This window comes from Vipera ursinii (assembly GCF_947247035.1).
Source record: "Vipera ursinii genome assembly, chromosome: 3".
Taxonomy (NCBI): Eukaryota; Metazoa; Chordata; class Lepidosauria; order Squamata; family Viperidae; genus Vipera; species Vipera ursinii.
In genome coordinates this window covers 78,974,349-78,986,677 of record NC_139516.1, presented here as the reverse complement: position 1 = coordinate 78,986,677, position 12,329 = coordinate 78,974,349, and the positions used below count along the sequence as shown (strand labels likewise).

At 38.0% G+C, this 12,329-nt stretch overlaps 1 protein-coding gene across 3 annotated transcripts in view; it reads left to right on the top strand.

Annotated features, from left to right (window-relative positions):
• SSX2IP (SSX family member 2 interacting protein) overlaps positions 1-4,280 on the top strand; it is a 34,655-nt gene extending 30,375 nt beyond the window's left edge. For 2 of the 3 annotated variants that reach the window (XM_083359043.1, XM_083359042.1), the window contains exons 13-14: positions 2,883-3,003; positions 3,685-4,280. In XM_083359043.1, the coding sequence (XP_083215169.1) occupies positions 2,883-3,003; positions 3,685-3,856 (293 nt within the window). In that variant the 3' untranslated portion in view covers positions 3,857-4,280. The remainder of the gene's footprint in view (positions 1-2,882; positions 3,004-3,684) is intronic. The other variant, XM_083359044.1, reaches the window with a different exon arrangement.
• The last annotated feature ends 8,049 nt before the right edge of the window (positions 4,281-12,329 follow it).

Genomic DNA, 12,329 nt, shown 5'->3' with positions numbered 1-12,329 from the left:
GATTCCTGCTATATCCCCAAAGGCATGCCTGACTGCTCTTTCAGGTATCTCCTTAAGTACGCATACCAACTCCAAAAATTCTGAAGGTTTGTATGTACATTCAGTTGCTGTCTAATAACTACAGCAGCTTTAAAGACTATGATTGCATACCCAGAGTCAATCAGAAAAAGGTAATGAATGTATTATAGCAGGGTGTTATGTAGTTGTATTGGCTCCCATAACTTCCAAACAATCCATATCTAGATATTGTTGGGCAATATAGAGATTGTTAACTACAGCAATGTTTTGCAACCTTTTTTTGCCCATGGCCACCACCTAAGCTTGCTTTTCATTTGTGGCTTCCTAGGTCCCATTACTGGTAAATAAAATTTATTAGATTTCTGTGCCATCCATCTTGTTTATAGATTGTCACTTGGCTTGAAACTAAAACATATTTTTTATTTATAAGAAAGGCAGTATTTGCAGTATGATCACTTAGATTTCTGTAGCCCCCTTGCACATGCCATGGTCCCCTGTTGCATATTTTTCATCTGTGGCCGTTTTTCACCTGTTGAAATATCTTAGGGACACCATATGGTCCTGGTTCGAGGACTGCTGAATTAGTGGATGTGTACTATTTCTGGGTGTATGTAATAAGGCTTATAGGTGGCTAATTTAGGATTAAGGAAACTAATTAGCAGCTGTGGTGGCCTCCAATATTTGAAGGCTTTTGCTGAAAGTTACTAATGAATGAGGCTTGAAAGGTCTATCTCTCTGGTCGCTTGTTTTTGAAGTTTGTGGTGTTTTAGTAAAGCCACCAGTTCTCAAATTTGGCTTGCTGTATTTTTGTGAGTATGCATAACATATACCAAGTTTATGTTATCCTCATTTCCTAAAACAGTGATGGTGAACCTTTTAGAGACTCAGTGCCCCAACTGCAACCCAAAACCTACTTATATATTGTCGGGTGCCTGGTGGGCGTGGCCCATTGGTGGGCGTGGCCCATTGGGTAGGCGTGGCCGATTGGGTAGGCATGGCTGTGGTAGTAATGGCAGACTAGGTGGGACTAAAAAGTTCAATCAATTCCAACTTTGCGAGTGCTTTGCGTGCCACAGGTTCGCCACCACGGTCCTATAACTTTCTGCAAAATTCAGTTATGGGAAATGAAGATTATGCCCTGAGGTTTGGGGTATATTTTTTGTCTGTGACTCCCATCTAGAAAGATAAGATGATTAGATAAAATTATGTTACTTGCGTCCTTGATGAATTTGGTCTCCCTTCTGTTCTCAGCTGAAAGTCTCTGGGACTTACTGCTTACAGCTGCAGCTACTATCTGCAGTTCTGAGCTACAGCTTCTTCTCTTCCATTGTACTTTTCCCGTATTGTGAACACATTGCATAGTGCTAATGGCAGATGGCCTTCCTAGTTCTTCGTTACCTTTTCAATACATGTATTTTGTTCTTTGGTTTATTTTACTTATTATCGTCCTCTATTGTGCTTCTAAAGTATGTGCTTAAATGAATTCTAGCATGCATTCTGGTAGATTGGGTATTTTGATTCCAGAGTACTCCAAGCTAGCTGAATACCAGCCAGGACACATATCTGTGTAAGTTCTCCCCTTTTCCAGGGTGGTTGGTGGTACTGTAGAAGAAAATCAGTGGCCAAGGTGAATTTATTTTATAAGTTTCATAAGATGAGGATATGTTGCTAATAAGAAAACAAAAGAGGTTGACCTACGTAGAGTGGAATGACCATATCACTATACCACAAGCTTTAGCTTTATAAACAAATAAAGAGGGGGAACCCCTTCAAACAAAATGGAACTCTTGGCCACTGTTTTAAAGCATAAAGTAAATGCAATCCCCATTATTTTCTCAATCTGACCCGATGAATTTTCAAAGATTTGTAATTTAAAAAATAATTTAAAACAACAACAGAACATTTGTCAGCTTGGAAATCTGTCTCTAGAATCAGATTGAAAGAAAAGGAATAGACTTAGCTGTGATTTATTGATTTCTGTTGTAAACTTCCCAACAATCACCTCTCTGGAGACTATACAAATCCATTACACTTTCTATACAATCAGGTGATATAAAAAGCAACACAGGGAAATAATGTTTATAATATCAGCAATAATAATACGAATCACAACAAATTGTTGTGATTCAGCGTCTGCCTGTGGTTCTGGCAGCTGAGTCGGATGATTCTGAAGAGGAGGAGGGGTTTGGAGAGCCTTTGGTGTCAGAGGAAGGTTCTGATGCACTGCAGAACTCTCAGCCTGGCCCCTCCCATCTTGTTCCTCCTCAGACTCAGCCATGTGAGCATGAGGGATTGGAAGAAGACGATCCACAGCCGGCTCTGTTCAGGGATGCTAGGAGCAGGAGGCAATTTAGCAGAACAGAACAGAGGAAAGCAATGAGGCAACTCGGGAGAAGGCAATGAGAAGCCACGCCTTGGGACTGCTGATAAAAGGGGAATGTGTGGGAGGTGCTGGTTGCTGAAGGCAACCGTTTGAAGATCTTCTGCTAGAGTCCTGGTCTGTTATTCTGGTTTAACTCTTGTTTAACCTTTTCGTTTAAGTCTTGTTTGAACTTTTTGTTTAACTTTTGTTTGAACTCTGTAAATAAATTTGGTTGGGTTTTTCCCAGCCTGTTGATTATAAAAAGGGGTTGTCCCTGACATTCAAATAGGGCCGGTCGTAGGCTGGAACAAAATACAAATATGGCACAAATAGTAAAGCTAGTAGCAACTGACTAAAGAATTAATAATTGTAAAAAACAGTTTTAAAATATCATGGAGAATTAAATAAAATACAGAATTTTCCCTTGGTACTGAAAAAAAAGTGGTGCTGGCCTTTTAAGGAACGACTGAGCCTTTTCTGAGAAACGGTGTTTGTCTTTCAGGTTCTGAATCAGATAATCCATTAACAAATGTCAGGTCGCACCAAAAGAAATTAAATCACTTGTCCAATGTACCCAAATTTTCAGATATTTATCAACCAACTCAGCATATTCTTGAGAACAGGTATGTAGGTTTTTTTTCCTAATTTTCTTTCTTTTCCAACAACACAAAACATTAAACAGCTAAAATCAACGTGTTTGAATTGGGAGAAATTATAGTTAGCTGTTCAAAAAGATGGCAAAATAGTTCTTTTTCAGTATGACTTATTGGAATAATTAGTTTTAAGAATTCAAGTGCTATTCAACTCTGCAGATTGGAGCCAAATACATGCAACCATCTCTTCTTAGGACTTCAATAAAATTATTGGTTCTGAGGCTGGTTTCGGAATTCTTTGGCATATGCCATTTTGTAAGTGTACACGTGTACAACATCAGCTATGGATGTCTTCTTGCACAGAGAGTTTTTTTTAATTTTTGTAGCAGTAAAGATATAGAAGAAACTGGATCCTATGTTTATGTTGTTGAATATTGTTGGCAAACTATTTGATTTGGGATGGATTAATGTTTTCATAAAGGGAGCAAGCTTTTATTTATCTTATCACTGTATTTGTACACAAACCATATTGCGAACCAGTAGCAGGTGCAGCAAACCCTGATATCAAAATGATGTCCTTATGTACTTGGGTCCTGACATCTGAGAAAAATAGATAAGACATGATGTTATGATCCTAATTTTATCATTCCTTCCTCTTCTGCAAATGTTAAGACTAGTGCATTAATTTTCTTATTTTTTGTTTTCTCCCAGTTTGAGTACTTTTCTGGATAAATTACCTGAAGACCAAAAGACCAAACAGATTAAAAGTGAGCCATTAATGCTGCAGATGAAGGAAGCCAGCCCAGTGGCAGAAGACAGTGGGAACAACATAAATGGGCTACCATCAGATTTATGCACAGGGCACATCATTAATTCTTCATAGCTTTTTGAATATTCTTGCTCTTTTTGTTTAAGCTGTTTCACCGATAATTTTTTTGAGTTTCACAAAACAGGATATTAATGAATGGAATTGATGGTGATAGCTGTTATGCTGTATGTGTGGCTTTTTAAGATTCCCTCTCTGCCTCCCAAAAAACGTTCCGGTATGCCCCATTTAGAGAGAAAGTATCTGCCCTTTGCTCAATATAAATAGTAAATCTTTATTCAGATTTATGTATATTATTATTACAGATGGTATGGTTGTTTAATTGAAGGAATGTGTGATTTTTTTAAAAAAAAGATGAAATGCTTCAGCATTTATATGTTTTCTTGCAAGCAAAAGTAGCACTTTTAGCAGTCAATTAGTTTATGATGAACTGGTCACTTGTATTTCAAGTGTAACTGGCATTTAAACTTTTTTCTCTTAACTTGAATGTATAGTATATTATAGAGTAACATGGCAGGTTCTATATTTATTGTATAATTTTGGATTACCTCTTTTCATATATTTTAAACAAAAAGCAGGGCCTTAGCTTTCAAATGGATAAGATATGAAACATTGTGTGATAATGCCATAAAAATCTATGAAGCCCTACATTCCCCCAAACCATAGTATTTTACATGCCAACATAAACAATGCTTATGGATGAGGGTTTTTTAAAGATTATTTCAGGAAAACAAAACTTAAAAGAAAAAGTACTACAAAATATGGACAAGTGTATATGGGGGTACTTTTTTTAGGGGAAGTCCTTATATTGTGGATACTGTACAGTGAATCAGAGATAAGCATTTTGTCTCTAATTTGTCAAAGTGTTCTTACTGGCCTTTGGAATTCAACAATCAGATAATATGTCATGTTCCTGATGTAAGAATTGTTGACGTGTCTATGCTTGAAGAGCCAATCTATATTTACTAGAATGGAGATACGCCAGATGATTTAAAAGATGATTGTAATATTTTTCCACTGCACAGTCTGAATGTAGATGAGGCATGCTTCAACTAAGCAAACCAGTCTTGAACCCCTCTGAAAATGTCACAAATTTTAAAGTGAAATAAATGTTACAATGTGTATTTCAGATTTAAGAGCCTTTTTCCCCCCACTTCCAATTCACAGATAAGAGCAGACCCAATACCCATTTAGAAGTTCAGAGTAAAAAAGTTTACAGCAGTTTTTACAGTGCTTATGAGTTTACAGTGCTTTGCAACAAGTGTTGCAAAGTGGGCGATTGATCAAATGGTGTTTCGAATTAAGCCAAGCATTAAATGATGCACTTTGGAGCAAAATCTGAAACTTCATAGATACTCTGAAGGAGTCTAAACTGACTGTAACTAAGTGGGGAAAAAGATACTGGGGTGATATAACTCAGTAAAGATGTGAACTCAGCATTAGAAAAAGTGACATTGAGTAGGGACTTCTAATCCAGAAATATACACAATTGATGCACAAAAGGGATTTGTGCAAAAGCCAGGGCTTTTTTTTCTCATAGAACGCTCAGAACGGAGTTCCGGCACCTTTTTTTGGATGGAACCTTGTAGGGTAGGCAAGGCGGGCTGTATGACATGTGTGAGTTCCGGCACCTTTTTCTTTTACACAAAAAGCACTGGCAAAAGCTATCCAAATTGCTGGTGCCATCTGTTTCTCAAGGAGCAGAGAAACTGTGCAGCAGCTATGTATGGGGAAGTGGAAACCCACCCACCCCCCAAAAATAAAAATCTTTCCATAAAAGGAAAATTAGGCCAAGGGATCCTAACTGCCATAGCCAGTCAAACTCAGTTGAAGCTTATTCTAACCCTAACCCTGGCAATGGTGGAGGGCCAAAAAAGGAGAAGAGGAAGGAGCACAGGAGCTTATAACCTATTACTACGAGAGGCCTTGCAATAGCCACAGCATGCAGACCAGACTTCCAAATGATCTGTTATAATTCCTGCTGTCACCAACATTGTTATCTGAGTGTGTAAGTCCTACAGAACACCAGGAGCAAGCATGCCCAGCTTACCCCCATCACTGATGTAAAAATGGACCCAGCCAGATTCAGCTCCTCGATTTAACAGGAGTGAACATTGAAAGTTACAATGTCACTGAAAAAAGTGACTTATGGCGGTTTTTCACACGCCGTGGCAGCATCCCCAGGGTAACATGATCAAAATTCAGATACTTGACAACTGACTCACATTTATGATGGTTGCGGTGTCCAGGAGTCATATGATCACCTTTTGCAATCTGATAAGCAAAGCCAGTTGTTTCACATAACAACTGTGTTACATAACAACTGCAGGGATTCACTTAACCGTGACGAGAAAAGTCATAAAATGAGGCAAAACTCAATAAATGTTTCACTTAGCAACATAAATTTTGGGCTCAATTGTGGTCGTACGTCAAGGACTACCTGTAATATTACTCACCAGCATGCAGAGGTGGACCATAGTCGGATCCATTACCATTGCAAAGATCTCAGTGGCCTGTGTCTGGCAACTGAGAAGCAACATGCTGGACTACGATTGACCTTGACCTGGTCCAGCCAGTTTGTTGTTACATTCTTAGCTCTTTCTCCACCCTTGCAAAGGAGAGATGGTTTGAAGGACATCGTCCAGGGCTCAGATATTGTATCTTAAACCTTCAATGGGTTTAATTAAGCTAGTTATGGCAAGATGCAAGCAAATTTAATAAAACAAGTTACTAATATTGTGTTGTTTAAAAATAAATTTGTGTCTAAATTGTAACAAATACCTTGCAGTTTTAGGAAATTTGAGAAGATTCTGCCTAATATAAATATGGATCAGGAACAATTCTATTTGCTTCTAGATTAAATCACAGCAACCACCCAATAAAGAAAAAATAAATTAATAGCAATGCAACAAAGCAAATTGTCAAGCAGTAGAGACTTCTTCAAGTGTGATTAGCAAAAATGCATTCTATAATGGCATTTCTTACAGTGACATTTGATTCCTGTCACAAAGCTAAGAGGGGGAAAAAAGTGACTCACTAATAAATTATACCTGAAAGAAATAGAAATATTCTATTTGTCATTTGTTTATGACATTCACAGTTTCATGGAATATTTGGCAATATTTGACAATGAACAAAAGTAGATCCTTGATTGACTTGCCAGGTCAGTGAAAATTTCAATAAGGTCATACTCAGTTAATTAGTATCTAACAGTGAAATTGCAATGAAGAGTTGGCCCACCGGAAATAATCTGTATTTGTGGCTATGTGCAACATGCTGGACCCAGTTTAATTTAGTAATCATTTATTTTCATAATCAATTTGCTCCGCTGCATTCAGTACAGCTAAAATATGAATTAATGATATTATTACATTTATAAATTAACCCTCACTCATCAAGTTTCAGGTTGATGAACCAAAAAGCAAAGTGCAATTAAAACTTACTATAAGGCCAAAGAACAGGAACTAATGTGATATAATATAAGCTGAGAATGGAATTGAAGTTAGAATAAAATAAATCATTAATATTCTTAAACATCTTTAACATTTACAAGGGCTGCCTAATAACCTTGTTCTCATAAAGAATAATAAAAATAAAATAACAGAAAGCAAGAAATTGCAGTAGAAATGATATATTTTTATTAATTTGTTTCTTAGCATAAAATACAAATAGAAATAAAGAGAAATAAAGAGAATGGGAAAAAAGAGGAGGGGAAAAAGATAAAGGCAATAAAATGAGGGAAGAGGATGAAAGAAACCAAAAGCAGCAACTTCCAACATTTTTGGTGCAATAAGATATGTAATAAAGTTATAGTATCAATTTTTTAGTTTTTTGTTTTGTTATAATTGTTAATACTGGGAGAGATATACGGTAGCTAGTTTCACCTCATGTCTAAAACTATATATTACAACAGGTGACTAGCGGCTTTGTTATAAATATCAAAGACTTTATGAGACCTGGCCAAAGGTTTTTATTTTTATTTTAATCCCATTTATATCCCGCCCTTCTCCGAAGACTCAGGGCGGCTTACAAGCTTAGCAGTAGCCTTCATTCTATGTATATGCCTGCTTATTAAAGGTAAAGGTAAAGGTTCCCCTGCACATGTGTGCTAGTCGTTTCCGACTCTAGGGGCCGGTGCTCATCTCCGTTTCAAAGCCGAAGAGCCAGCGCTTGTCCGAGGACGTCTCCGTGGTCATGTGGCCAGCATGACTAGACGCCAAAGGCGCACAGAACGCTGTTACCTTCCCACCGGAGTGGTCCCTATTTTTCTACTTGCATTTTTACATGCTTTCGAACTGCTAGGTTGGCAGAAGCTGGGACAAGTAACAGGCACTCACTCTGCTACGCGGCACTCAGGATTCGACCCACCAAACTGCAGACCTTTTGATCGACAAACTCAGCGTCCTAACCCACTGAGCCACCGCCTGCTTATTAGGGCTTATGAATTTCACTGGAATGCTACCACTAAAATGATTTTCCCCATCAGCCATCATCCTCAGATTACTTGGTGGTCAAATGGTAGTCCAATTGGGTTGAGATGGTTAAAGCAGGACTAGGACTAATTCTGTTCTTACATAATTCTTCAATCAATCTTTTATTTTACTCACAGACCAAAATTAAAACATTGAAATAAAACAACAGACCAGAACAGACATAACACCATATTGTTGTTAGTGGTGAGTTTTAAGACAGGTGGCCAATTTCTGCCTAATTTTACAGATAGCAGAATTTAACTACATTCAAAGAAAACATATCATGCTGATTCAATAGTAAAAACTACACACACGAAATATCAGAATTTCCTGGATATTGCATCAAGTGAAAAGTTATGAGTCCATTCATCTTCACAGAGGTACAGTATAACAGGTCATGTTCTAAGTATTCAGTGGCCCCTTGGGCATGGGGCACAATCTCAGCTCATATGGGGCTTTTTTGTATCTGCCTCCAGAATTGCTATGGTGAGAGCATCACCGCATGCTAGAGTTAGTGCCCTTTCAAAATATAGAAACAGTTACATAATAATATAGCTTATTTCTGATTTATGGGGGCTACATAACTCTTGGCTTAACTTCAAGAACCTCTTGCAACTGACATGTAGATGTATACAGTGAGAACGATTAATCAGTGAAATAACTTGTCTCTGGAAGTTCTGCATATTTCATTATTGCAGGTTTTTCAAAAGAGGTTGGGCAGCCATTTGACCATAATGGTACAAGAGTTGGACTAGAAGGCTTCCACGATCCTTTTCAACTCTATTATTCTATATTCTACCATCTTTCCTTTTCTTAATGGTCTCTAGGAAAAGGAAGAAGATTAATTTTTTTGTTTTAGAAAGGGATATCATAAAATGTGACAGAAAACAATGGGGCTTGACTTTATTCTGACCTTACTGTAATCTCCGGTCATTAGTGCCTTAAAACAACTCATTCATAAAAAAGAGAGAGGGAAAAAAAATCTTGTACCCGTTCTAAACACTTAAAAACTGAGTCACTTATAAATAGATCTCTTGTATAGAATCTAATCTGGACATATTATAAAATAGAATAAAAAGCAAAGAATTCTGCTTAGTAACTATCAGCCTGATTTTTGTTTTCCTAAGATGACTTGTTTTAAGAAGAACAGAACGTTCTTATTGATCCATAGGTCAGCCTGAACCCGGCCTTCGGGAAATTTCTGGCTCATAGTCATTTCCATTTTAATCAGGTATTTGTTTAGAAAGCTAGAGTATTTGCTGATCATTGCTGATATTTTCACTTTCAAATAAATTCTCTGGCCACTGTGACCTGCATCACAGGGCTATGTAACCTTGGCAAGTAGTGTTGCCAGAATGAAAAAATAATTTTAAAAAAATATATTATAAATTAATATATTTTAATTTTTAGTCTTATGAATACTTATTTATCTTTCCCAGATCTTTATATTACTTGTCAGTATTTGCTTCTGGGTGTTCTTCAGAATGGTTGCCAAGATTTCAACAAAATGTGAAAAAAATATATTAAACATATTAAATAATATTTAATTTTTCATTTATCATACATTAAAGGATAATTTGGGGGGGAAATATTCAAAGTTTCTGGATCTCAGGTTTGATTTCATTTAAATCCTATCACAGACCCATAATTTCAAAACTTTCATGATTTTTACTCATTGCCCTGTACGGGATAACTAGGCTGGACCTGATGGAGGGGTCAAATGCATCATCATTCATGAGTTCCTTTGCACCTGCAAAAAATTTAACACTACTCCACCTTGAATTCCTCCTACTCTTATCTCCCACTAATTTCCCTTGGCCGCTAGTAGTTCAGGTTCATGTCAAGTGCCAGGAAAATCAGGAGATCCAGACAGTTCGAATGGATATAAAGATTTATTGTAAGTTTGAGCTTTTACAAGAATCTGAATTACTAGCAGACAAGGGAAATTAGTGGGAGATAAGAGTAGGAAGAATTCAAGGTGGGCTGGAGTTAGATCTCTTGTGGGCACGAAGAGACTCATGATCCCTCCCTCAGGCTAAGCATAGTCATTTCCTACATGCACCTTTCTTTCCTTTCTTTTGGATCCCTTAGTTATCTGACTGACCTCTTTAGCCATCTCTCCCCTCCTTTCAGCCTCTCTCAGTGACATGTGGCATTGAAGAAGAAGAGGAAGGGCCCAGTATAACAACTCTTAATCCTGGTTTTCTCTAGTTATCTGAAAATTACCAAATGAAGGATAACAACAACAACAACAACAACATCCTTCCAGAATATCTGTATATCATGATCTTCTTTTCTCTCTTTCTTTTACTAATTTAAGATCTCATAGATCCCTTTTCCAATGCTAAACATTCCCAGGCTCTCAATGTTTTTTTTTAAACGGTTGGCTAAGTTTTTAGTTTGATAACTTGGAACTCAATTTCAAAAGTTGCCTGTATTTTGATGCTATTAACATATGATCACGACATCTAGGAATTAACAGTAATGAATACAAAAGTATTGTGAGAGTGTCTTTTGTGAGCTTACATGTAGATGCAATTAATTAATAGGTTAGATCAGGGCTTTTCAACCTTTTCACCCATTGTACCACTTTTAGAACATGGTAACATCTGACTACCACCAGTCGCCTAGCAAGGTGTCAAAAACTTGATGACCAAAAAAAAGGAAAAAAGTGATGAAGTACAGGTAGTCCTTGACTTACAACAGTTCACTTAGTGACTGTTCAAAGTTACAATGGCACTGAAAAAGTGCCCCACAAGCCACAGCCGAGCAAGACACCTACCTGCGCACCCGGCAGCGCTCTTCCTCCTGTCCAAGGTTTTCATTGTTGTGAGCATTTCTGTTGAGGATTGGCAGCGGGGGTGGGTGGGGTGGGTGTTTGGTTTTTATTCCCCCCGTCCGCCGGCATTTGCAGCAGGTTTTAGTCACTTCACATGACCCTGGGACACTGTGACCATCATAAATATGAATCAGTTGCCAAGCATCTGAATGTAAATCACAAGACCCTGAGATACTGCAACATTCCAGCCGATCGGCACTTCTTCTGGGCTCAGAAGCGCCAGGATCAGCGCCGAGCTCCAGCTGGAGCCTGGCGCTGATCCTGGCGCTTCCACTGAGCCCTGACAACCCTGTAGCTCCAGCCGTCTCTCGCTCAGGCTTGTGCAGTGCTGCCACCGGTTCAGCTCATTCCCCGCCCCGGCTACCACTTTTCTAGGAGGGCCGCATACCACCTGCCAGATGCCAATGTACCATAGGTGGTACCCGTACCACTGGTTGAAAAGCCCTGGGTTAGATGCTATGAATTACTGTAGAACTGGGAAATCCCCATCACGATAATATTATCATACCACTGTTGGATCAGATTGTTGGATCTCTCTAAAAATGTAATTCAAAATTACAATAGCACTGGAAAAGTGACTTATGACCCTCTTTCACCCATTAAGCCACTGCAGGATCTCCATGGTCACGTGATAAACATTTGGACTCTTGGTAACTGCTTCATATTTTTGACGGCTACGGTATGCCTGGATCATGGGATTACCTTTTGCGACAGTCTGACAAGCAAAGCCAGTGGGGAAGCCCTGATTCACTTTACAACTGTGTTACTAACTTAACAACTGCAGTGATTCACTTAACAAATGTGGCGAGAAAGGTCATAAAATGGAGCAAAGCTCACTTCACAACTGTCTTAGAAACAGAGATTTCGGGCTCAATTTTGGTTATAAGTTGAGGACTACCTGTATAGGATTTCTCTATATTTATACACTACATACATGGGACTTACTTCAGAGTAAAGACATATAGGATTGCACTGTCGAGTACAAGAAAAAAACCCCCTCGTATATCAACTAACTTTACAGATGTTATGCAAGATACCAGTGTCTTTTCCCCATGATGATCTGTTAAATAAAGATTTGCATCATACATTAGGTCAAAATAACCCCAGGCAAAGTTTTCATTCCCTAAAATACTGCCCAAATGGCCATCAGCCAGAATCAAAAATTGAAAATAAACCCTCTTTAAAAATATTTTTATGACATATTTGATGACATTCAAAA